Here is a 26,190-nt window from a genome sequence, read left to right as displayed (position 1 = left end):
ACAATAAACTAAAGTTCCCAGAGTGCACTGCGTGCTCCGCCCGGAGTTGCCAAAGCAACGAGCCAAAACGAAAACGGACCCTTCAGAGGAAATGAGTGAAGAGAGCGCTTCACCTGGTAAAATACATACAAAATAAGTGTTTTAAACTTTTATAATGGTTGTTAAATGGGTTTAAATAGAGTGGTTGGCTGGAGTAGGTATAATTAGCATATTAGTAGTTGTTATGGTGCTGTTTGGTGGTTTTAGTAGCTGAATGGTTCAGTATTCTGCTAGGTTAGGTTAACTAAGTAACGTTAACGTTAGTTTATTGTCCAATAAATCCGTTATTATTATTATTATCGATATTGATATTAATATGAGTAAATATCCAGGTTAACAAGAGTAATAGACTAATATATGGATTGTGTGTTTTGTCCCACAATGGTATTAATACAAAGGGGAAAATTATCCCCTTGATCCCACCATAATTTAGTCCTTACTTTACTCATACGTTAAATTTCATAGGACAGATTTGATTTATTTCTTTGGAAGGAAAATAATAACCACCACTTCTTTATCCTTATTCCCAAAAGTGGGTTAGCTGCAATATGTTGCCCTCAGGCAACACATTAACAAAACACTGTTTTTAAGACATCTAGACAGAAAAAATAATTTAATTAAATTCAATTTTATTTATATAGCTCTTTTTACAACACAAGCTACAAGCTGCTTTACTAAGAAAACAGGTCCACGCCTCTTACGAGCAGCACCACAGAGATGCTAATAATTGTGTAGACAACAGTGGCAAGGAAACTCTTCCATTTTTACAGAAATTACGGAAATTTAAGGAATGGTGTATTCATCAAAAAAGTGGTTTGTTGTGGTATGTCTGAACATAACAGACATGTTGGGTGGTATGGTGACTTAATAATTTATAAATGATAACTGACCAAAGGAGGATGGGCCCCCAACCCATGTGAGTCTTGGCTTCTCCCAAGGTTTCACTCTCCAGTGCAAAGGGAGTTTTTCCTGGCCACTGTCACCTTCAGCTTGTTCAACAGGGGTTTCATATTTTATTATTAATGTTTTGTAAAGCACTTTGGGCTATATCCTTGATGCAGGAAAGGTGCTATGTAGTGTAAATACTCTCTTCTTTTTTATCTTAGACTGTCCACCTGAGAAGCAGGATGAACCTGATGAAGCACGAGGTGGACCTGCTGAAAAACACATAGTTTCCATTTTAGAGGCAGGCAAGCAGGTTGAGGCTGAGGCCGTGGCTGAGGCCGGAGCTGAGTCTGGGGCCGAGTTCAGAGATGAGGCTGAGGCCATGCCTGTGTCTGGGGCTGAGGCTAAGTTGAGGGCTGGGTCTAGGGCTGAGACTGTGGCTGTGTCTGGGGCCATAGCTGAGGCTGGGGCTGAGCCTGAGGCTGAGTTCAGGGCTGAGGCTGGGGCAGAGGCTGAGGCCGGGGCTGAGTTTGTGGCCGAGGCTGAGGCAGTGGCTGAGTTCAGGACTGAGGATGGACCTGAGTCTGGGGCCGAGGCTGAGGAGCCACATGCCAGTAAAATGAAAGGTTTGTTTTAATATTTCTTTTTTTCCTGTAAACTCATTCTCAGTGAAGCCTTCTGATATGCAGATGTTGGACTTTTCTTTGCAGATTTAGAGCAGACTGTTACTGAAGGTGTGGCTGTAAGTGAAGACAATGCTTTAGAAGAAGAGGAGGAAACAGAGAAGAGAAGAATTACTGAAGATTTGTATTACGACTATGAAGAGCTGTATTCTAGGGCATTCACTACAGAAGGCTCCAACCTCCCTCAGAATTTGCTCCAACTTTCGTATCCTAATCACAGTACAATTTAACTTGATATTGCTAAAAGCACTTATCCCAAGACCAGAATTATATTTCAGAAATATTTCTAAACCAAAAGAAATAGATGAAATTAAAAAACAATATGCTACACACCTGTCCTTGTATTTTCCATAACTCCAGGCCAGGCATTCGTTCGGGTATGACTGCAAGCGGAGGGCTAACCTGCAGCTGCTGGATGAGAGTACATTGGCTTTTGTGGCTGGAAACATGCTGGTCCTCCTGGACATCCACACCAAGGAGCAGCGCTACATCCGCAGCTGCAGTGGAGGAGGGATAGGCATTATTATGGTACTTTCACAATGCTAACTACAACTCAGATCAGTTCAAGAACAGATTAGGAAGGGGGCGGATGCTGTTTTATAATAATTAGTAATAAATCACAATGAAGATCAAGTTATAATCTGGGGTGGGTTTCCCGAAAGCTTCGTAACGCTAAGAACTTCGTTAACTCGTACTTAAGATTGATCGTTAATTAAAGAGTGTTTCCCAAACCCGTGCGTAACTAAAGTACTACGTAAACTCGATCGCAGATTAACGAGTGCTCTCACCCAGTCGTTATTTTTAACGAGCTTCTTTAGGGGATCTCGACTTGCAGTTCAGCACCTTAAACACCAGGGACCGCCAATTTTGAGGAAGAAAAATGATAATTTCCGTGTTTGAAGCAATTATATTACATTACTATTAATTATAATCAATTATATTATTATATGATTATTAATATGATTATATTATATTATATTACTATTAATTATAATCAATTATATTACTATATAATTATTATTATATTATATAATTATTATATTATATTATATTATATTATATTATTTCCCGTGTCTGCGGGTGCTCCGGTTTCCTCCCACAGTCCAAAGAAATTAGTTCAGGCTAATTAGATGTCGGATAAAAATTGCCCCTTAGGTGTGAGTGAATGTGTTACTATCAACATTACTGTTAATAATATTAGTATAATATATATTTATATAATATATATTAACAATAATAGTTTTAAAAATGTAAAAAATAAGTTTAATGTTTTAAAATAGATTAGATTTTCGAGTATTTATTTAGTCATATGTATCTTTAGGAGTATAATGCTGTTAATTACAACACATTTCTACGTTTTTAGGGTGTAATAGTGAATAAATACTGCATATTGCAGTGTTGAATCGATATTTGTGGATCGATTGAGCGCGCTGTTTCGGGGGAGGAGTCAACAAAGATGTTCTTTAACCTCCTTCGTTAATTTTCACGTTGCGAAGCTCTTTGGGAAACACTCGCAGAACTGGCTCGTTCTTTACACACGTCATTCGTTAGTTCGTTCGTTATTCGCTAAGATTGATCGTTTTCGGGAAACCCACCCCTGAACAGTAAACAGTTAGTTTTATATTTAAATTAAAGTATTAATCAAAGAAGCACATTTTTATATATTTATGGCAGATTTAAAATGTATCAGCGTCAGACACATGGTACAAATTGAATGGTATTTCATACTAATATTCAGTGATGTATTTATTGAACTCTAGAAAAGCATATTGTGCATCACACTGGTTATTCTTTATTAATATACCAGTTTTTGAGAGACTAAGCCAAACATTTAGTTGACTCTTGACTACATATATACAGTGTTGGGAGTAACGGCGTTAAAACTAATGCCGTTAATAACGACGTTACTTTTTTTCAGTAAGGAGTAATCTAACTAATTACTATGGCTGTAACTATAACGCCGTTACCATTTCCGACACCCCGTTACTGCACATTACTTTAGCTGCTCTCTGGGCGCACGTGAAGGCCTCCGCGTTTGACTTGCAGCACTGTGTGTAGCTGTTCTTAAAAATCATTTAAATTAAATAATAGTTCTATGCTTTTATGTTACAGTGTTAATTAACATAATTCTGATCATATTTCGCTCATTCAGTCAGCCCGAAAACAGACAGTTTATGGGGCGGATCGGGTCGGGCTCATAATGACAGTTCATGGTTCAGGTTGAGTCGGGCTCGGGCAGAATGTGCACGGGCTAGGGCTGGGTCGGGTCGGATTTTTTGGGACCGATCTAAGCTCTATTCTCTTTTGGTGAAGCTGTTATATTAATACCATTTTAACGGTCATTAGATTGTTGTTTTTGTCCATTATTTTGTTTTTTTATATATAATCATATTTCCTTTGAGTGTGGCTTGGTTTGTTTAATTTCATCCCCAGACGCGTTTTTCCATTTTTCCGTTTTTTTCAGTATTACAAGTTTTAGTAATTTTCTTTGGTTGTGTGGAGAATTTCGTTTTATTTTTTTGAAATTCGTTAGATTATATTTTTGTCAACATTTTGGGTTTATTTTCGTTATTTTTCTAATAATAATAGTAAATGCATAATTGATTTCCTTTTTTTTTGACGGGCGAATAATAAAAAGTAACGCTATAGTTACTTTTACTGGTAACTAATTACTTTTATAGTGGAGTAACTCCATTAGTAACTCAGTTACTTTTTTGGAGAAGTAACGAGTAACTATAACTAATTACTTTTTCAAAGTTACGTGCCCAACACTGCATATATATATATATATATATATATATATATATATATATATATATATATATATATATATATATATATATATATATATTAGGAGGTTTTGGGGTGACCGCATGTGTGTGTTTATTTGTGTGTCTAAAGTCTCATCCCAGCAAGAAATACGTTGCTGTGGCAGAGAAAGGCGAGCAGCCCAACATCATCGTTTATGAATACCCGTCACTGCGCCCCTACAGGATCCTCCGAGGTACTGCACACTGCAATTTTCTGATCCTATATTAATCGATTTTCTATGAGTTTGCTCAGTATTTCGAAAAATAAATAAAGCATGTACCATAAGCTTTGTTAATGTTACATTTTTGCCCCGCAAGTTCATTGTGTTAAAGTTCCCAAATTAACAACAATTATGAGGTAAAATTTGTTGGTTTTCTGTGGACGATGTTGCCCTGGAAAATCAACAAAAAGATTAAAGTGTAAACATAAACAATTGTTTAAATTCCATTTCTAAAAAATCGTAATAATTAAAATTTGATTGCTCTTAAAAAAATGAAAATATTATGCTTTTATATGACAATTATATCCTTAGCATAAAATGTGTTTAAAATGACAACCCTAAAAGCAAAAAAACAAGTTAATCATCATCATTGTTTTGGTTGCATTACTTATTTTAAGGTTGATGATGGCAAAAAAACCCTCAAAGCAAGTTTAATTTAACACTGTCTAATAGGCATCGTTCAATGTTCATTTTAATATTTTGAATTGTTGAGCTGAGCTATTCTATACTCACAATGGTTTCAGGTGAACTATGACTCCCACAAATAATAATATTACTATTAACAATTATTATTTAAATGTCCCTTTTTGCACTGCAAGACTACAGTACAGCCATTATGAATAGAATACAAGCAAGATATACATATTTAATGTTAGTAAAGTTTAATACACACCATACAAATAAAACCATAACATTGAATCAGTGTTGAGTCAAATTAAATGCACATGTGCACAAATAAATGAAGTCTGTTGTCAGAGATCAACATTGTTTTAATGCATTAGCGATGGAAAAATGAACTTTGATTCAACATCCTTTTGCTATCTGGGAATAATATAATTTAGTGCAGTATATAGCCCAAAATTAAAAAAAGACTAATTATGACAGGCACAGATCTGAATTGTGCTTGATGAACTTGTAAGATCAGTGAGACTCTTGACTCCACCGTGCACCTGTCTGTAAAAGTTCTAATTTACCTGGCCTGAATTAAGTGTCACTTTGTTGAACAGGGGGTACAGGACAGGCATACAGTTATCTGGATTTTAACCGTGACGGCACCCTGCTGGCCAGTGTTGGGAGTGCTCCAGATTACCTGCTGACCCTCTGGGACTGGAGACAGGAGCAGGTGATGCTGCGCTCTAAAGCTTTCTCTCAGGACGTCTACAGAGTCTCTTTCTCTCCAGATAACCCAGAACAGCTCACCACCTCTGGCTCCGGACACATCAGGTAAGAGTAAAATTACCTGCTTTAACACAGTTTGTGTGTGATGGTTTATGCAGTGCTCATTGTTGGAATTGCTTCAGTGCAAACTTCAAACATCAAACATATCCTGTCTTTTTTAATGCATAGGTTCTGGAAAATGGCAAACACTCTGACTGGTCTGAAGTTGCAAGGCATCCTGGGAAGGTTTGGAAAAACAGCTCTGACTGATATAGAAGGATATGTGGCACTTCCTGATGGCAAGGTGTGTTTTAGTCTGCTGATCACATGCTTATAAACACATTCATCTTTCTTTTTATTTTCTCCTTCACATTTTCTCTCTGTTGCTTATCAGGTGGTCTCAGGTTCGGAGTGGGGGAATATGCTCTTGTGGGATGGAGGTCTAATAAAGGTGGAGATTTGTCGAAAGGAGGGTCGCAGTTGTCATTTGGGGACCATTCAACAGTTTGCTCTGGATGAGGGGGAGCTAATGACCATAGGGGCAGATGGAGCTGTCAGGGTGAGTTGTAAAGGAACTTTATATTGCCCCCAGTCACTTGCTATATCTGTTCAATCAGCAGTTAGATAAGATGGCATTCGTAACATTGTACTGTGTGATGGTCCGTCTAATCAATGCTATTAAACATTATGTGGGCACAGAGAAGCTAGTGTAATCAATCATAATTACTAACAGCAGGACTTTATAAAAGCCTTGGTCTTGGCAACTTAACAGACATTTTGGGAGTGAGTATATATATACATCAACACAACACAAAGAAGGAAGAAAATATAGAGGTTTATTCACAAATTAAACATTACGCCCTACAAAGTGTACTATGCAGGTAAAAAAAAATACAGATTCTAATGTAATAAAAAAACGTTTTTATGGTTTATTTCATGACAAAACCTAAGAAATATTGCTATCTACGTAGAGACATTGCATTTTTATGATATAAGAAGTTCACAATGTGTGGAGTAAGGTGGCATTTGATATTCTGCCAGAAACATGAATGTGTTGTGATGGCAACTTTTCTTAAAGCTCGCTTTTCCTTATCCACATGACAATGCTAAATAACAAAGTTTTAGCTGCGTTTGTATGGACAGGAGGTCAAAATGCAGACAAAAATATAATGTCAATAACATTACTAAATGTCTATAATTGCAGTGAAAATAAGTGTATGTAAACTTCCAATCACAACTATATAGTATGTATTGTAAAATAATTTAATTAAATTATATAAATAACATGATTGTTAATGATACCATAACATCTATCTCTCACTCTCTTTGGTTGCAGACCTGGGATTTTGAGAGCATTGATACAGCAGACAGTGTGGATGACAGTGGGCTGTTTGAGATTGAGCCCATGAATGAAATGATAATTGGCCGCAATGTAAGCCTCTCCTCATTGGTCAAGAGCTCAACAGACTCAGCTATCTGGTATGCACAGGTGAGTGCGTGTAACATTAACATTACAATCTAAAATACTGCAAATATTTAAGTACCTGGTTATCTCCAGACCAGTAACCCCTTATCGTCGTTTTTCTGCAGGATTCTAATGGAGGAATCTGGAAACTGGACCTCTCCTTCTCCAACATTGTAAGTTTCCTAAGGCCTACTAACCCAGTGTTTAGTGTATTTGTGGTGTTATGAATGTTTTAGATTTGAATGGCATTTAATGATAAAGTGTGTTTAATATGACCAGGCAGATAAACTTGTAAAAAAACAGATCAGTTTATTTTCTGTTTCACTGTTACTGATGTAGGAATGTGTATCATCTGTGTTTATGTGTATTGCAGACACAGGATCCGGAGTGTCTTTTCTCATTCCATGCTGGGTCTATCGAGGGCATGGATGTGTCAGGTAGCAGTCACCTGATGGCCACCACTGCACTGGACCGTAAGCATACATAAAATATATAGCATACATACACAGTATTTCTCTTTGATTTAATTTCTAAAAGAATATCACTGTAAACAGAAGGAATTATACTGAGACATTGTATTTTGTTTTCACAGCAACTGTATTATTACTTATTAGTAATGTTGTCCCTGTCCAACAGGTACGGTCAGAATTTATGATTTCCTTTCCAAGGAAGAACTCACAACCACACGCTTCACAATGGGAGGAACCTCCCTCACCTGGGCCCCCCATGTGGTGAGCACATTCACACATTTATACCTTGTTCAATCAGCTGATTGTGGTCATATTTTATTCTTTATCTCCCTGATGTGGGTGGGAATCCAATAATGTCATACCACCGCTGTCCAGTGAATAACAAGTATCTCAATTTTCGTCGATTTTTTTGTTTATTTTACATAATTTGAACACACAAACTAACGAATGGACCAATAGAAATTCTCCAAAATTATCTGAAACAAGCTCTTTTTACCGTCATGATAGAGCAGGTCTCAGACACGTGCAGATGTAAATCAAAATATACTTCATTAAATAAAGTATAAGACAAAGGGATGGTCAGACAAAGCAAGGTCAATACCGGAAAACAGCAACACCAAAGAGCTAAATTACCAGGATAGATGAACAGTCCAGAGGTCAAAACACGGCAAGGCAAAATCAGAAGGCTGTCAAAATTCAAGGTCAGAAAAACACGTTGTACGAGGGTAAAATGTCAATACTCAGCAAAGACTAAGAGCAAATGAGGCCCTTTTATAGGGCTAGTATTCAGGTGACCTGCATCCTGGAAGTGTCATGTACTGTGTCATGTGATCAGAATTGGGTGTGATGTCAGTGTGTGATGCATCCTGGGCAATGTAGTCCGGAGGCTGCAGATCGCAGGCAGAGTTGAGTGTGGGATTAATGAGAGCAATTTCAGCTCCAGGTATGAAATTTACATTGACTTCCATTGAAAATGAAGAAAGTTTTAACTCTCTTCTGTAAAGTTGCTGTTTTGGAGAGACATACACATTTTTTTATTGGACAGCGACTATACATATTTATAATGTTTATATAATCATCAATATTATATTAACATGATCCAAATAAGGTTAAATGCTGTATTGTGTCTCATCAAGTAGATTTTTCTAAATGATCATTCAGCTCAGTGGGAGAAATTTGTATGTAAATATAAAACAACATTTACATTACATTACATTACATTACATTTGGCAGACGCTTTTGTCTAAAGCGACTTACAATAGTGAAGTACAAAAGTAATAGAAGTTAAAAACATATTTAGATAGGGCCTAAAGGAGGTCAAGGGGAAATAGTGGCATAGAGGAGTGAAGGAGGGGAAGAAGGAAATGAGGTTAGAAGTAGTTAGTTTGTTAGAGGTGTTAGGAGAGTAAGTGCTCTTTAAAGAGCTCTGTCTTCAGGAGTTTCTTAAAGATAGCAAGAGATTCTCCTGATCTGGTAGTGGAAGGTAGTTTGTTCCACCATTGGGGAACTCTGTATGAGAACAGTCTGGATTGCTTTGTGTAAATATTTGGTAAAGCGAGGCGACGTTCACTGGAGGAGCGCAGCGGCCGGGAGGTAGCGTTAGCCTTCAGGAGTGAGTGCAGGTAGGAAGGAGCTGTTCTGTCATCACCTTGTAGGCGATTGTAAGAGCTTTGAATTTGATACGAGCAGCAACTGGTAGCCAATGGAGCTCATTGAGCAGTGGGGTGACATGTGCCCGTTTTGGCTGGCTGAAGACCAGACGTGCTGCTGCATTCTGGAACATCTAGAGTGGTTTTACTACACAGGCCAGGAGGCCAGTTAGCAGGGCATTGCAGTCAAGGGCGTAGGAGCGGGCTTGATATTGGGGGGGACACATTTGCCAATATGAACCCAAGCCCACCCAATAGTTTCCTAGAACAACATTTGTGGAAATTACTTTTAATTAAAAGTAAATTATTATTATAAGGTGATTTTACAACCTAAACATGTTACTCCACATTAGAGCTACTGTTGTTAGAAAAATTATGCAAGCAATGTCTGAATTATCACCTAATATTTAAAATAATATAACAGATTATTATTATTGTTATTATTATTATTATTATTATTATTATGTATTGGCATGTCAATTCTGTTGTATATTTACATTTTCTCCTGCACTTTTATTTTTTTCTACTGAGAGCTCTTCTTAAGATGGTGTCCTTTACGTTTCATAGAGACTTTTATAAACGTCAGGATATGTGGTCTTACTGTGAAATACAAATGAACAGAAGTCACGTTACAGCAGTGTTTCTCAACCCAGTTCTTACATATTCTACTGCATATTAAAACTGTTCTGCATATTCTAGAGCTTCCTCTGGTGGATATAAATGATTAATTTAGGCTCCATAGGGGGCTAAAGGATTTTAACAGGTAAACTCAGTAAATGACTGTTTATTAGCTGATCAGGTGGAAAACACTAGTTCAGGGCAGTGATCGGGGTTAAGTAACTGCTTTAAACTACCAACTTAAAGTACTGTACGAAATTCTGGCGATCATCTACATCCAGCTTCTAGATAACTAGTTAGTTAAATCAATTTTCGTTCATTATAGCTCACAGTAAGTCCTGTAATCCTAAATGAATAAACAGTTTGAAAATTAAAGTGATTAGCTGATCAGGTACAGGGAAACATTACATATATATTTTATTTTTTTCCTTTACCCCTGACTCCCAATCTAGCTAATTCCAAAGATAAGCTTACACACTAACACAGCTGCAGTTTATTAATCACAGTGGGTTTAAACTGTGTGCTGATTCAGAGACGTGTATTTTTAACCAGCTATCAGAAACATATCATCACAGTTGAAGTGGTTAGCCTATCGTTACCTTTCTTTTAGAAAAATCTCCGTATATCCATATCTGTTTTAAAATCAGCTGAAGCTGCTGCGTCCCGATCCCGCTGCTAAATCTCACAGCGAGGGGGCGGGGCTTCCCCAACAGCAAACTGCCTCTGCTCCGCGCGCCGCAAAACCAGCAAGCTGATTGGCTGTTTCTACTGAGAGGCGTGACTTAATACCTGAACCGGCTCCGTGATTGGTCCGGTCTGTCTCCTCATTAATAGTACAGCTGACCTGAGCGAACTGATATAATTTTTGGGGGGGACAAATCCACCTGTTTCTAATATTGGGTGGGACATGTCCCACCCATCCCCCCCGGTTCCTACGCCTATGATTGCAGTAGTCGAGGCGTGAGACGACCACTGCTTGTACCAGGAGTTGGGTGGCCTGTTGCGTCAGAAACGGTCAAATTTTTCTGATGTTATAAAGCGCAAAGTGTCAGGAACGAGCAACTGAGGCCACATGGTGCGTGAACTTGTCTTTCTTGTATGGAATAGTTTGTATTGACTGATGCTGTGTGGACATTTCTTCTGTCTCTGTAGGTGAGCAGCAGTGAGAGTGTGTTGGTGGTAGGTTTTGAGGATGGTGTTGTGCGTCTATTGGAGCTGTATAATCCTCACAGCCTCCACTCGATTGCTGGGCGCACTCTCTCAGGAAATGCTGAGCTCCGCCTCCAACAGGCCTTGAAGCCTCACAGTGCACCTGTTACTGCAATCTCGTATGAGCGCAGTGGGACCATCATGGCTACAGGGGTAAGAGGGGCAAGTGTATGTTAGTTTGTTTTAAGATGTGTCTGACTCTAAAAATGGTGTGAACCTATTTCCAGTTTGATCAGGAATGCCCAAACCGTGGAATATTTCTTATTTTTTTTTGGTCATTATAGGGTTATTGGTAAACTCTTCCACATTTCCTCATGTTATGGCAAACAATGATCGCTCTCTCTCTCTCTTTGTCCAGAGTGTGGACTGCACAGTGTTCTTCTTTGCAGTTGGGGAGAAGTATGAGCCTATAGGTTTTATCAATGTCCCAGGACCAGTACAGTGCCTACAGTGGGCACCTCAGTCACATGTGAGTATGTGTTAATATCTATTATGTAAAAAATATGTGGATGCACTTTAATTAACATACACGACTGAATGAATAAATCCATCTAATTAATGTAGTACTGTAACCACACTGTACTACATGTACTACACTGTACCAGAAAAACACAACTATTCAAACAGCAACTACTGAAATAAAAATGATTTGGTCCATGTAAAAACCATTAACCAACAAGTAATGTTAATATAAATATATGACTATAGCCTTATCTGGATTAGATTAATTTCTCAGGGGGATGTCTGTGAAAAATATTTCACAATTTTTCTTAGCAATAAAACTCTTGCATCCGGACTGCAATTGAAAAAACAGCAGGACCAGTGAGTTTTTAGGCTTTCTCTGTCATGTGACATCACGTTCAGTAGCTCCTCCATTTCCACTTGCTGTTGTGTTTACATCTCTCCGTGGAAACGTGTGCGCCCAAAGTGTAATTAAGGTGTGTAGCAGTGGAAAAATAGCTATTTTATTAAACGGAAGGTGACGAAAACTCAGATATGTGTAGCTATGTCCGGACGGGACTAAAATTACAAATTTTAGGGACAAATACATGGCCGTTCCAGACGAGAATAAAATCGCTGAGCACTTGTATAAAAGAGAACATTACCACAGGAACCCCTGAGAAACTAAACCCATCAAGATTGGGCTTATAATATACATACTGTTTTATTTTTCATGTGTTTTATCTTACTTTTTTAATAATGCATGTGTAATTTTGTATATTGCTGTACCTGGTAATGTGTATATTACTGTGTGTTATTGTATGTGTATGAATGTGTGTTAATATGTCTGTATATATGTGTTTGTGTATATTATTGCATATAATAATGTGTAAATGACTGTGTGTGTTTTAATATGTATAAAAATGCATTATGTGTGTAAAGGAGAGGAACACTCTGTTGGTGGCGTGTCAGACTGGCCATGTGGTGGAAGTTGAGGCTCCAGGTCCAGAGGCTCAGAATGAGAGCAGCACTTTCCATCTTCAGAACCTTCCCATCAAATACTTCTGCTTCAACAGCATCAAATCACGCATAAAGGTAATTCATCTCCCTGCACACAGTCACAATACACCACACCTCCTTATACAGTACTACAGTACTGTGTGTGCTATAGTATGTAGTACTGTACTACAGTATTGTGTGTGCTATAGTATGTAGTACTGTACTACAGTACTGTGTGTGCTATAGTATGTAGTACTGTACTACAGTATTGTGTGTGCTATAGTATGTATTGATGCAGACAGGCAGAAAGTTTCTGGGTTAAATTAAACATAAGACTGGAATTAGTGTTTAGTTGGTCATGACATGATATGTAATGTGTTTATGATGCATGTAAGCTCTAACATTTATGTTGATGTGTGTGTGTGTGTTTATTCTTACTTAGAGGGAAGCAGAGATGGCACGCAGACAGGCTGCGAAGGAGAAGAAAAGGCAAGAGAGAATGGAGAGATTACAGAAACTGAAGGAGAAGGGGAAAGAGCTATCAGAGGAGGATCTATGCGGGGAAGAGAAGGAGGATGAGGAGGAGGAGCTACTTCCGCTATACATCCCCAGCCCTCCTAGTCCTTTACACTATGCCTTTTACTCACAGCCTGGAGCCTTCTGGCTATCCATGGTACACACACACTTACATATACACTTTTTGACATTATTTGTACATATGATTTAAGCACTGCAGCTCAGCTTTACACACACAGCTTCACTCTTCTACTTGATTTATCCAGCTTATGTACTTACGTTATGTCTTCGTCCCTTTTTCTCATTCTACTATTGCTTATTTTCTTTTTCTTTTACTGCTTCCAAAGTTTCTTTCATTGTTTTGTTTACTAATTTCATTCTTTTTTTCTATCTTTCTTTGCTTCTTTCTTTATGACTCTTCCTTACTTCTTTATTTTATTCTATTGTTCCAATATGTTCTTGCTTTCTTTTATTTAAGTATTTTTCTTTCATAATTTTAATGATTCCTACCCATTTTTATTTTATTTTTTGTTCTAATACTTTCTTTCATTGCCATGTGTTATTTGTCTTTTATTCTTTCAATTCCTAACTGCCCTTTACTCCAATTAAAATAAGCATTTTGATCTCATCTCTCTCTCTCTCTCTCTCTCTCACTCTCTTTCTCGCTCTCTCTCTCTCTCTGTGTTAGGGTGGTTACGATGCAGGTTATCTGTATCACTGTAAGTTTGCGGAGCAGCAGGCTGAAGATGTTTCAGAGCAGAGAGATGATCCATTCTCCGTCATCCCTGTGCAGAACACTGAACACAACCCCATCCTCACCATCTGCTTCAGGTAAATTCAATATTTTTTAAATGTATATTCTTTATTTTAATAACCAGTCTGGTTGCAGGTAAAGGGAAGAAATTATTCTTATATATTCTTGTCCTGTTCATCGTTCACATGTCTAAGATAATTAGTAACATTTCAGTTTCATTAAACTATTTCAAGCTTTGCTAATTGTCTGTACTTCCTTTATCTTCATGTTCCTCAGCTCAGAGAGACAGATGCTGCTGTGTGGAATGCAGGATGGCAGTATCCGATTATTTCCTCTGGAAGCAGGTGAACTGCCTCCAGGCTCCATGCAGAATTATTGGGCTCTTAGTGTTCATGACAATCAGTATGGCAGTATCCGACAGCTTCGCTTCAGCCATGACGGTCGCTTCGTTTTGAGTGCTGGGGCAGATGGGAACATCTTCACCTTCAGACTGCTGGACCAGGAGGAGATGGAGAGACACCAAGCCAAAGTCCCTTCACCTCGCATCGGCCTGGAGGTGGAGCCGGCAGCCCCAGATATAGAAGACCCTGCTGCATACAGGTGTGTGATACATAAAGGTACTTACAGTACATATCATGACTGTGACTCAACAGCTGTGTAGTTTAATATTGATTTCTACTGACAGTTAAGAATGAAGTGTTAAGAATGAGATACTTAAGCAATAATACACGAGAGGGAGTGCTATAATATGTAGTATTGGCACTGCTGTGCTGTGGTCGTAGGATGTTTGCACATAGAGTATACTATTTTTTACAGCATGTCCAGATTTGTTTACAGAATTTTAGCAGATTGGAGCGGTGGCTTCAGTATAAATAGCAAATTGTGCATGTTGCATTATCACTCTCAGATTTGTTGTGTATGAAAGGTTATTTATAATAGTTTTTAATAGATTTTATTATCCTTGTTTTCCTAGCACCATTGTTCATGTTTTTGTATTGCTGTTGTATTTTATTATTTTTGTAATTTATTATCATTGTGTAATTTTATAAGACCTCTGTAAATTTCTTTACTGACCATATTCACATTACAATACAGAAATTCACGTCATTCAACATTCCCTGAATCTGTAGAGTCTGCTTATTCGAATGGATCTCTTTGTGAGATGAGTTGATTTGAGTTGAATTGAATTAAATAAAATGATGTGCAGCATAGAGATGGCTAAGCAGAAGCTGGAGCTGGAGTGCGTGCAGAAGGAGGCAGAGCTGCGGAAGCAGGAGAGGCGAAAGAAGCTTACAGAGTTACAGAGTCAGTTCCAAACTTTGCTGCTGCGCAACCAGAGTCTACCTGAACATGCCCAGCTGCAGCGCACGGTACACACACTCTTAACTTTTTTGTTTGACAGATTAATGGAAATACAGATTTTCATCTAGAAGAGCTCTGGAAATGTTTAGACTCATAGACAAATACACTCAAAATCACCGTGTATTTTTAATTCTATGTATTCTAATGTGTGTGTGTGTATGTCTGGTAAGGAGTTGGAGTTGGACCATTGCTTCAGTGAGCATGCAGAAAGAATGACAGCTGAGAGAGTAAGAGAGGTGAGGAGAGAGTTAGCCTGGGATGAGGAGAGACATCGCATCGGCCTCCAGAAGCTACAGGAGAGGTGCTGCATTCTCCCCTTCTTTACTTCTTTTTAGATTTTTTTCATACAGAGCCTTGAGCTGTCTTTCTGTTCTGTGCTGTTCAGTTTTCTCTACTAATTTAATAATTTCCATTTCCCGGCTTACTAGTATTTCCTGCACTAATGCAACATCTTTGAACAGCTAAACACTCTTGGGGGAAAACACTAACCACTAGTTCTGTTACAAACTACAGCTCCTGTCCCCTAGTGGTGCTGTTTTGCAGATATGTGTACATACATAATTTACAACTCAAACTACAGCTTCTGTCCACTGTAATGCCAAATATGTTTTTAATAGAGTATACACAAATTATTTTTAAGACCAGGCTGCTCTGGGACTCTACATCACAGAGGTCTGTGGCATCACCTAGAATGAAACCTCCTGGTTATAGGACCAAAGCTCAAAAAGCTGCTTCACTAACTCAGCAGCTGATGAATGAAAATGGTTTTAGTAATATTATAACACTAATATCTACTATACTATAAAATCTATAGCAAATAAATCCAATTAACTAAAATATATTGAGTAGCTCTTTTCCATTGCATTGGAAGCCTTGTGTAATATTTTATATTTCATATTGACCTTTTTATTTCATAAACCATTCTTAAACAGGAAAAACATGATTAAAAAGTGTTCTAAATTACATTAAATTAGTCAAAATTAGCTGTTACTTTGCCTCAATGGCTCTAGTACTACTGTTTTTTCAGCCCAGTTACTGTTCCATTGGTTTCTAAACTTGCGCATTGGCTGGTTCATGGTCTATTCTGAACAGCTCATAAGTAGAGTTATCCATCTATCCATTGTCAATACCTGCCTTATCCGTCAGGGGCACGGGGCGAAGGCAGTTTACACCAATTCAAATAGTGTTATTTGCAACAAATCATTTAAAAATATAGAAAATACATGATGTCCATTGTAATGGATGCAGGGTCTGAAAGGGTTAAGACTGAACCACAGTCTAACCCAAAGGAAGCTAGCACTCACCTGCTCTAACCTGGAACTTGTTGTTCGCTTCCACATGTTATCAGTAACTGAGCAAATCATGTGTGACCTACAAGCAAACCTGTCTTTTGCAGACCACACGTTTAAAAGATTCAGCTTATACTTCTTTCTTGCTCTTTCTTTCATTGTTTCTTTCTCTAATGTTCCATTTAATGTTTCGTGGTTCCTTCTCTCTGTCTGTAGGTTTGTGAAATCTGTGGTGTGTGACACAGTGACTGTTTCAGCGATTGAGAGTGACCACAAAGTGTCCACCTATAGGCTGTTATCCCTCTCCGATAAGTTTCATCAGATGAAAGAACACAGCAGGACCCTTCAACAACCCGGCACCACCACCCAGGAACGCTGGCGTGATCCAGGAGAACAGAATGAGCCCAGTGTTGTACCAGGTCAGCAGAGTTTTTTGAATGTTTGAAACATTGAAACGTTGCTTCTGAATGAGAGTACCTAGACTATTTGTATGTGTGTCCACTGATTCCAGCACTGCAGGAAAATGCAGTAGAGCCAGTGGTCCTGCAGCCTTCGGCTCCACAAGCCAGAGTTGGAAAACTTAAGGGCAGACAGGCTGAGAAACTTCACAAAGCAGCAGAGAAAGCAGAGAAAGCTCGTGCTAGGATTGAGAGGCGGAAGAGAGAGTGGGCTGAGCTGTGAGTCTACATGTATACGGCAGTGTGTTTGTGTCTGTGAGTGAGTGTGTGTGTATAGACTTAAATACTCTTTCTCTTTCTGCAGCTATGCTGCAAAGCCTAAGGAAAACTGTGAGGACCCAGAGGATGTGCGTGCGATCCGACTGGCCACTGAAAATATGGGCGACTTTAAACTCAAAACAGCCAAAGACTTTACCGTGCCTGAGCACCTGCGAGTAAATACGGAGAAGAAGAGAATGCAGCTGGCCATCTTAGAAGAGCAGGTCAGGAAACATCCAATCTGATTTCCCCACATATTTCACTCCAGTAACTCAGCTATAGACTGTCTGCAGGGACCAAATTTTGTATCACTTTTTCTAAAATAGTTGGATCAGATTTCTTTACTCACTTACTCGCATAGCACACCTCTGCTTTCCCACAGTTTTCTGAGATACAGTAATTTTGTGTTTTTTGCCCAGCACTCTGTACAATGGCTGCTTCGGGCATATTTTGCACCAATTTTTACACCATTCTTCAGGCTCAAAGTAGCTTCACACCTCCTTGGTAGAATCCGGAGAGCCCTGACATTTAAAATGAGGCATTAATGATAGGAAGCTTATTAAAAAACACTGTTTACATCCCATGCCGTAAGCTACATAAATGCACTGGGTGCCAGCTGCTACGCCAGGTGGAAGGCTATGCGGAGTCTATGTGTATGTCTGTCATTATCAGTACAGTGATGGCGGCACACAGAGCTGAAAGCTAGCATTATGGGATGTAAACAGTGATTTTTAATAAGCCTCTTGTGCACTTTTCAAGTTATTAATGCCTCGTTTTAAATGTCAGGACTCTCCGGATTCTATCAAGGAGGTGTGGAGCTACTTTGAGCCTGCATAACCGTGTAAATAGCGTTTGATTGGGGCAAAATATGCCCTGAGTGCTGTGCAAAAAGCACAAAATTACTGGATCTCAAAAAAGCTGTAGGAGAGCGGAGGTGGGCTATTCAACAAAGTTAAGTACTTTTTATTATGTTTTACTACACCCAAAGTCAATTTTACATCAGAGTTCTCCTTTAAGACAACAGCTGAACACACTTGGAGGAGAGCACTAACTTCCAATTCTGTTAAATTGCTGGCATTAGCAACACTAAGTGATGGGGGGGAAAGAAGCAGCGATCCAGATGTGCTCCCTTGATCTTCTTTGAAAGAAATGTCTGTAGTAGGCTTACATACTGTGAACCTGCCATTTCTAGAAACTGTTGTTACCCTGCCATTACATCCTAGTTTCTATATATAGACTATAGGGACTAATAAATAAATTATCTGTCTTTTGTTTTCATGTTTTCCCATAATAATATGCACCCCATACATTTTCTTTGTGGATAAATTTAACCTGACCTCAACATCAAAATCATTTAAGCAGCCAGCATCTTGAGGGAAGATCATACAGGGCTGGAACTATACTTTAATAGAGTCTTCTCTGTGCATGTGTGTGTGTACAGATCTTTCAGAGGAAAGATGAGATGAATGCGCGAGTGCTGGCTCTGCGAGACTCAAAGGTGGCGCTCATTTCCCAGCTCCGCTCTCTCCTGAGGCGTCTGCAGACCCTGCAGAAGCACCTGCCTTCAGAAAAGCGGCGCCCACTGCCCACTCTGCCCACTCTGCTGCCTGAGGAGACACCTGAGAGGAAGCTAAACTACAGCTACGCCCACTTACAGGGTCACACCACCCACAGGGACCAAGTGGGACGACCCTTTCAGGAAGAAGGACAGGTCATCTTGCCTTTTGCCCACGTTTAGCCAGTTTTTATCCCTTAATATAAAGTTATTAATGCCCGTTTCTGAAATTTTCTCTGGTTCATATGTTCTCAAAGCTTGTCTGAGTCACCATAAATATATATATATATATATATATATATATATATATATATATATATATATATATATATATATATTAATGACTTTATATAGAGTCATTGTGTATGTATATATGTGTTTATATACAGTGGCATGAAAAACTATTTGCTACCTACAGATTGCCTTTTTTTGCTTTTTTATCATACTTACATTCAGTCTTACTTTCAGAATTACTTACAGATTATCAAACAAAATCTGACAACATTTAAAATCAGACAAATATAACCTAAATAAATAAAAATGCTCTTTTTTAAATGATAATTGTTAAATGATAACTTTTGTTGTGTCACCCTTGGCAGCAACAACTGCAATCAAGCTTTACTTATAACTGGCAATGAGTCTTTCACATCTCTATGAAGGAATTTTGGCTCACTCTGCTTTACAGAATTATTTGAATTCAGACACATTGGAGGATTTTGAGCATGAATTGCCTGTTTAAGATCATGCCACAGCATTTCAATCAGACTTTGACCACTCCACAATATTGATTTTTTTTTAAGCCATTCAGAGGTGGACTTGATTGTGTGCTTTGGATCATTGTCCTGCTGCAGAACCCAAGTATGCCTGAGCTTGAGGTCACAAACAGGTTATCTTTGTCTGATATTAAAGTCTGTTTGATAATCTGAAAAATATAAGTATGACAAAAAGGTAAAAAAACAAAAGAAATATGTAGGGGGGCAAACGCTTTTTCACAACACTGTACATTCACACAGGACTGTAATTACTCTGCAGAAGGAACCAGGGGATGTGTTGGAGCACCTCCATCAGGGGGGTAAGGAAGATGCACCTGCACAGGAGGAGATTTCCCACTCGCCTGTAAGCACACCTACCCAGAAGCAGCTCACTGAGCTCGAGCAGGAGAGCAGGGAAGTGGAGGAGATCCAAAATCTCTACATGCAGGACACACTGATCAAACAGGTACACTTACAACATGGAGTTAGTGTGCCTGTGACAGTGTGTGTTTGTAAGTGTGTTTTGTTGAACAAAACTGTAAGAGTCATATTTGTATTAATAACGCAAGGAATATTAATGGTGCAAACTGCATTTTTTGTCCATTTTTTAGTCTGTGGTTAAAGAGAGTATTGTGTCAGGCTATGTCAGAATCCACAGCCAGTGTTAGAGATACCTGAAGCATGTGAATTAATTGAGGTGAGAGTGTGATTATCTAGTACACCAACAGCGTGATTATTGGTTTTCTGTTCTAAGCTCCATAAGTTTTAAACCTCAGAGGAAAGCACAGCGATTTCGTGTTGATACAGCAGCTTACAGACGCCTTGTGCTGCGGATATCACCCTTTGGAGTGATGTGGGAGAAGAACACCATCTACCCACCCAGAAGGAGCAAGGCCAATTGTGCTCCCTTAGGGATTTGAACCGGCAGTCTCCTGATCATAGTGGCAGTGCTTAGCCTGCTGGACCACTCGAAGCCCTCCCGAGTTTAAACTTAAGGAACAAGCTTTAGATGCTAAATATCATATACCTGTCTCTTTCTCTCAGATGGAGGAATCTGTGTGGCTTTTCGATGCTGAGTTGCGTTTGCTGCGGGATGAGAAGTTGCGGATGGATGTCCAGATGAAGCTGGCTGACCTGCAGCACGTCACATTGTTCCAGGAGCTTCAGCTACTCAAAGAGTTTGAGAAAAGGGAAAATACACTGCAGGAGAGGCTGAACACCCGCGTGCAGGAAGAGAGAGAGCTCAGGGTGAGGAAGTGAAGAAAAACTGAACTAACCTACAGGATAATAAGAAATGTTTTAATCAGTTTTACTGAGGTTAATATTAAAATTAGTGTCATAATTTGAGATATAGATATAGATTTTATTGAAATTTATGATGGTTTAAAATTTTGGAGATTTTTGTGGAGAGGTTTTTGAGTGACAGGATATAATACATGTGGGACATATGAAACAACATTTCGGAGCATTTGTGTAGTTATGCATGTGTGTGTGTTTGTATATATACATTAAGCTTTCAGTAATTTGGACTGTAGATCATACATTTCAGTAAAGCTGCAGTTTTTATCTGTTTTAAATGGACCTCTCTGACAGTTTGTGTGGTTGTGTCCATGTATGTTTACTGTACACAGTGTGCAATTTATATGTGTGTGTTTGTATATGTGTGTATGTTTCAGTCAAAGCTGGAAGAGTGTAAGCAGCAGTTGGACCTGAAGAAGAGAGAAGTTGCCAAGTTGCAGGAGAAAGAGAAAAGTCTAACCGCCGCATTCCTTTCCTCACTGGGGGAAAACAACAAATTTACAGACTTCCTCACCAAAGTCTTCAAGAAGAAGATCAAACGAGTGAAGAAGAAGGAGAAGGCTGGCAATGCAGGTCAGCTGTGTGTGTGTGTTCATGTGTTCAGCGTTATTTCTTTACAGTTGCTTGTGCTGATCTGTGTTTTATCTATATTTTCACAGAGGAAGAGGAGGACAGTGATGAAGACTCTGATGAAGGGTCGGATTGGGGTGAAGATGAGGAAGATGAAGGGTCTGAGGATGGTGCTGGTGCATTAGATGACAGTGTGTGCCCTCCAAGTGAGTTTACCTGGCCAGTAATATCTCAGCAATATTGACATTACCACTTATAAATGTAATTTACTTATAATTTACAAGTATATTTTACATGTATGAAATGTTTTGGCAGTATTTCAGATTAGAAGTTAAATAGTAATATAGTATATATTACAGAAAATTCAGTGTTTTAGAATTTGTTAAATTTAGCAAACAAAGTGTGTGCATATGTACTTATTATATGACATATGACTCCATATATTGCATAAATGAAGCATTCCATTTCCGAAGAAGACATTACCACCCACAGTGGACAGCACAGTGAATGGTAATTCCTATGACTGGCAGCATCTGGCCACACATGCATATCCCACAGTTCAGTGTGGCCTTGTTTAGCTTCCATGAGACATGTTTCTGTCCCATGACTTTTAGCATGTCTGTAAATATCTATATGGACATGAATAGGTTCACTTTGTTTTTGTGTTTGTATGTAAAAGACTGTGATCCAGAGTTGTTTAAGAAGACATTGCACTTGCGTGAGCAACGTCTGGACAATGAGGAGTTGCTGCTGGAGGAGAAGAAGACCACAGACAGCTTGAAGAAAGAATATGACTCACTCGTCAAGAAAGTGAGAAACTCCTTTGCATCTGATTTCTTCTACTATTTATTGTTGACAAAGAGAAAAAGTGAGAGAGAGAGAGAGAGAGAGAGAGAGAGAGAATATATATAATAGTATAGATAATAGAATTACTGACAAAAGTAGCCTAAGTCTGTGCTTATGTAAGCATATTGTTACACATGTGAATTACAGAAGAAGAAGTAAAAGTACATAAAAACAGCAGCTCTGATCTAAGTACTGGGGTGGGGCAGTGGTGGCTTAGTGGTTAGAGGCCTAGGTTATATAAAGGTTCATTAAGCTGCTGCTCTTCTCAAAGCATGGCAATAAACTTAAATACATAAATGAATATGTTATAGAATCATCCAGTGATCAGTCATTTTAATAATTATAATCCAATAAATATTGACTTGAAATAAAATTATAAAGAATAAAGAAGAAATAACTAAAAAAACAGAGGCACACTTTCATATCAATATACCAATTAATACTGTCAAGTTGTATATTCTTATAATTTTTTAATCTTAATTTTTTTCATATGGTTCGTTTTTTGTATTTTATATTTGATAAACGTTGATAGTTTTTAATACTTCTCTGTAGACAGCAACCAAATCATTTTACAGAGAGAACTAAACTGAAGTGTGTTTTTTATTTCAGGAGAAGGTTGTGCAGAGCAGTCTGAAAGCAGCAGAGGGCGAACTAGAGCTCTTTAACAGAGAGAAGCATCAGAAACTGAGTGAGCTGGTTGTGGTTGTCCCACTTATATTACACCAGGTTTGTGTTGAAGTGTGTGTGTGTGTGTGAATAGGAGTTTTTTTAGTTGTAACCCCAGTTCACTGTATACTAATTCCACCTAAATGTTACAGTAAAATTATGTTTTTCCAAGTATTCATATCTTTATAAATATTTAAACCAAATGGACAAAGTATGTAGTTCTATTTTATTGCCAGTGCTTCTCTACAGGGACTGCACAGGCTATGTGTGCACTGATACATCTGTGTCAGCAATGGGTGCAACTTAATGTAGCTGAATGCAATCATTGGAAGGGGTGTCCACAAACATTTGGATAGACAGTGTATTTTAACATATTGGTTGCTCAGAAACCCTATTAAATGCTCAAATCATTAAGCTCAAACCAGTAAGAAGATTTTGATTCTCAGGCAGCATTCTGGCACTTCCAGAGATCCTTCCAGAGAGGAAGCAAAGCTGGTCTCACCTGCTGGAAATCAAAGGACGATCTGTTATTTACTGTGTCACTTCCTAATTATGTTGGTGGTTAACCTGATGTTTTATGTCTTCAGTTCTGCTCATGAAGTCCCAACCAACTAAGAACTCAATTAGCTCTTAAAAACAAAAATCTTTAAAAATTGACAAATTTTCATTTAGCCGAGTCACATTATTAAAAATTGAAGCGAAACAGTATGGTAATATTGCAACCACATTTGGAGGAAGAACCAGTAGGCCTTTTCAGAAGTCCTTATAGATTAGTGACATTATCTATTATGTATGATGTCTATTTCTCTTAATGATAGGGTTGTAAATGCAGCACAATGCAATAAATTGTTGATAAAAAAATCTGAAATTAGATAAAATGCTGTCAACACCAGTGCCCTGATCTTTAAGATGAAAGCCTTCTTCCTTTTAACTCTTTGAGCAGATTGAGTACCTGATTAACAGCGAAGTGCCTTCCAAGATGGGCTCGGCTTTGGTTATGAAGGCGGAGGCTGTGGAGCGTCTGCAGGAGCGCATTAATGAACTGCAGCAGGAGAACCAGATGAGAGAACTCTCTATACACAGTCGCCAGCAGTACACCCAACTCAGCCACGAGCTCACCAGCATGAAGACCAAAATACGAGGTCAGACACCCAGCCCAGTTCAGGGATGTTTAATGGGAGGCACTGAATATAGGCTGTTGTGGCTGTTTGTGTCAGTGGTTGTGTTGTCCATAGCTCCTGTGTAAAACTGTGTGTGTTCGTGTGTGTTTAGAGTTGAAGGCACACTGTGAGAAGCTAATGATGATGAAGTTCGGTAAACTGGTGGATCTGGAAGCTCTGCAGACACTATCTGGTAACAGTACATTGGAAGAGATGCGGCAAGAGAGCAGAGTGAGAGAAGCAGAATATTTAAAGGAGCTCAAACTCTGGCAGGTACACAAACACAAAGACACACACATATTGTGTATACAACAATCTCTAATAGTTCCTTGATTTTATTCTATTTTCTAATCTTCATTAATATACCACTATGCTAGAAACATACTAATTAACATTCAGTGACTGAATCACACGTATTTTAATTTACTGAGTTTCAGCTATATTAATCCTAGTCGAGTTGCGACTGTTTAGAGTGACATCTAGTGGCCTCATAGTGAGAGTAAAGGGCATAATTGCCCAGTTGGCAGCACTGAGGAGAATTCTCAGAAGGTAAATAACATAACCTTCTGATTATATTTTACAGTACAGCATAAAAACATAACATAATATCTAGAAGTAGAAACGCTCTTACCCCACTTAACAGCATGTTCAGAACCGGGTGGAAGCTAATGCTAAAGTTATTACTTATAGATACTTATAAACACTAATGCATTGTAGAAGGCCAAAACATCACACATTCCCCCAACTATAAAACAGTTTTCACATCAGTAGTCAACAAACCAAATCTACAGATACCAGTCCAGAATGATATCACACACACACACACACACACACATACAAAGTTAATGCAGTGGGAAAAACATAGGAGTTCAAAATCTTGTTATTTTCAGTATCAATTTGCAGGACATTTCCTCTTTTTATTATTAATTATTATTATTTAATTATAAAATCAGATTAATATCAGTTTATATTTAGCATTAAGAGACTTGGAACATATTGGAGCAAAATAACCTGATTGGGACATCCCTACTTTTTACACAGAAATTAAAAAAATATATATGTAAGAATATGAATAGTATTTAATAAAATATTAAACACAGTGTTAAACAATATTATATGCCCTGATGTTATATGAGTAACAGTTAATCCCCACAACCTACAGCTTTGAAGGGGGTGAATGGGTTTGATTATTGTGTGTGTGTGTGTGTTTTAAGGACAAAGTTTCTGAAGCCAGACAGGCATTGACTGTAGATACCAAGCAGCACACTGAGCGCATGCTCACACTCAACAGCTTACTGACCCAGCAGAAACTACTGGAGGACAAACTGAACATCAGACAGAAGAACATGGTATGTGTACGTGTGTGTGTGTGTATGTATGTGTGTATGTATGTATGTGTGTGTGTATGTATGTATGTGTTGGTTAAAGAAGATGTGTGTGCTTGCTGCAGGGTACCCAGTTCCAGGGTCAGTCTCAGGCTAAGGAGGAGGAATATCGAAGGCTGCAGACGCTGATCCAGAGTCAGAAAGATGAGATCATGTCTCTAAGGCAGGAGATCAGTGTTCTGTCCCGTAAAGGTGGCCACATTCTCCCCCCATCCCAGCCTAGCCTTCCCCCCATACCCACCGTGCCCACATACCCACACCCATACACACAGCACACTCGCACAAGCTACAGCATGGACTGGGGACAGTCCTCCACCAGCAGCCACGGGGTGGAGTAGACCACTGCGTTTCCTCAAACCTATACACACACACACACACACACACACATACACACACACATACACAAGCTAAATATTTGATCAACTTTGTAATTTGTGCAATTATACAAACCCACTGTCCAATTACATACACCCACACCTAAGACAATTATATAAGCATCCCTACACCCTCAGCTGACAACTGAGCTCAAAAATAAACTGCTTCTGATTTTGGTTTGGAAATCCCTGCTGTGTGTTCATACTGATGATATTAAAACACAGTCATTCCTTCACAGATTTTGTTTTGGTTATCATTTTACAGTGAATAAAAAAACTGTAATCTCACGTTTCTCTTA

At 38.6% G+C, this 26,190-nt stretch overlaps 1 protein-coding gene across 1 annotated transcript; it reads left to right on the top strand.

The window, feature by feature from the left end:
- The first annotated feature begins 3 nt into the window (after positions 1-3).
- LOC103039805 (cilia- and flagella-associated protein 44) lies at positions 4-26,127 on the top strand. Its single transcript, XM_007249018.4, has 34 exons — positions 4-116; positions 1,146-1,550; positions 1,635-1,812; positions 1,973-2,135; positions 4,509-4,611; positions 5,646-5,862; positions 5,986-6,100; positions 6,191-6,355; positions 7,133-7,285; positions 7,387-7,434; positions 7,635-7,734; positions 7,898-7,992; positions 11,151-11,360; positions 11,566-11,676; positions 12,591-12,743; positions 13,090-13,320; positions 13,852-13,994; positions 14,194-14,517; positions 15,125-15,287; positions 15,450-15,580; positions 16,785-16,987; positions 17,080-17,245; positions 17,331-17,508; positions 18,726-18,995; positions 19,872-20,057; positions 20,636-20,839; positions 21,268-21,463; positions 21,550-21,666; positions 22,140-22,270; positions 22,916-23,032; positions 23,916-24,114; positions 24,245-24,405; positions 25,347-25,481; positions 25,583-26,127. Exons 1-34 carry the CDS (start codon positions 92-94, stop codon positions 25,853-25,855), a joined length of 5,769 nt encoding a protein of 1,922 aa, XP_007249080.3. The 5' UTR covers positions 4-91; the 3' UTR covers positions 25,856-26,127.
- The last annotated feature ends 63 nt before the right edge of the window (positions 26,128-26,190 follow it).

The sequence above is a fragment of the Astyanax mexicanus genome, chromosome 1, assembly GCF_023375975.1.
Source record: "Astyanax mexicanus isolate ESR-SI-001 chromosome 1, AstMex3_surface, whole genome shotgun sequence".
In the NCBI taxonomy this organism is placed as follows: domain Eukaryota; kingdom Metazoa; phylum Chordata; class Actinopteri; order Characiformes; family Acestrorhamphidae; genus Astyanax; species Astyanax mexicanus.
Note: the sequence above shows the minus strand (reverse complement) of the source record. Positions and strands in the feature narration are given on the sequence as shown.

Coding starts and splice junctions, on each gene's coding strand:
- LOC103039805 (XM_007249018.4), top strand. CDS start 92: ATGAGTGAAGAGAGCGCTTCACCTG. Junction 7,286..7,386: donor CAGCTATCTGGTATGCACAG/GTGAGTGCGTGT, acceptor GTTTTTCTGCAG/GATTCTAATGGAGGAATCTG. Junction 14,518..15,124: donor GAAGACCCTGCTGCATACAG/GTGTGTGATACA, acceptor AATGATGTGCAG/CATAGAGATGGCTAAGCAGA.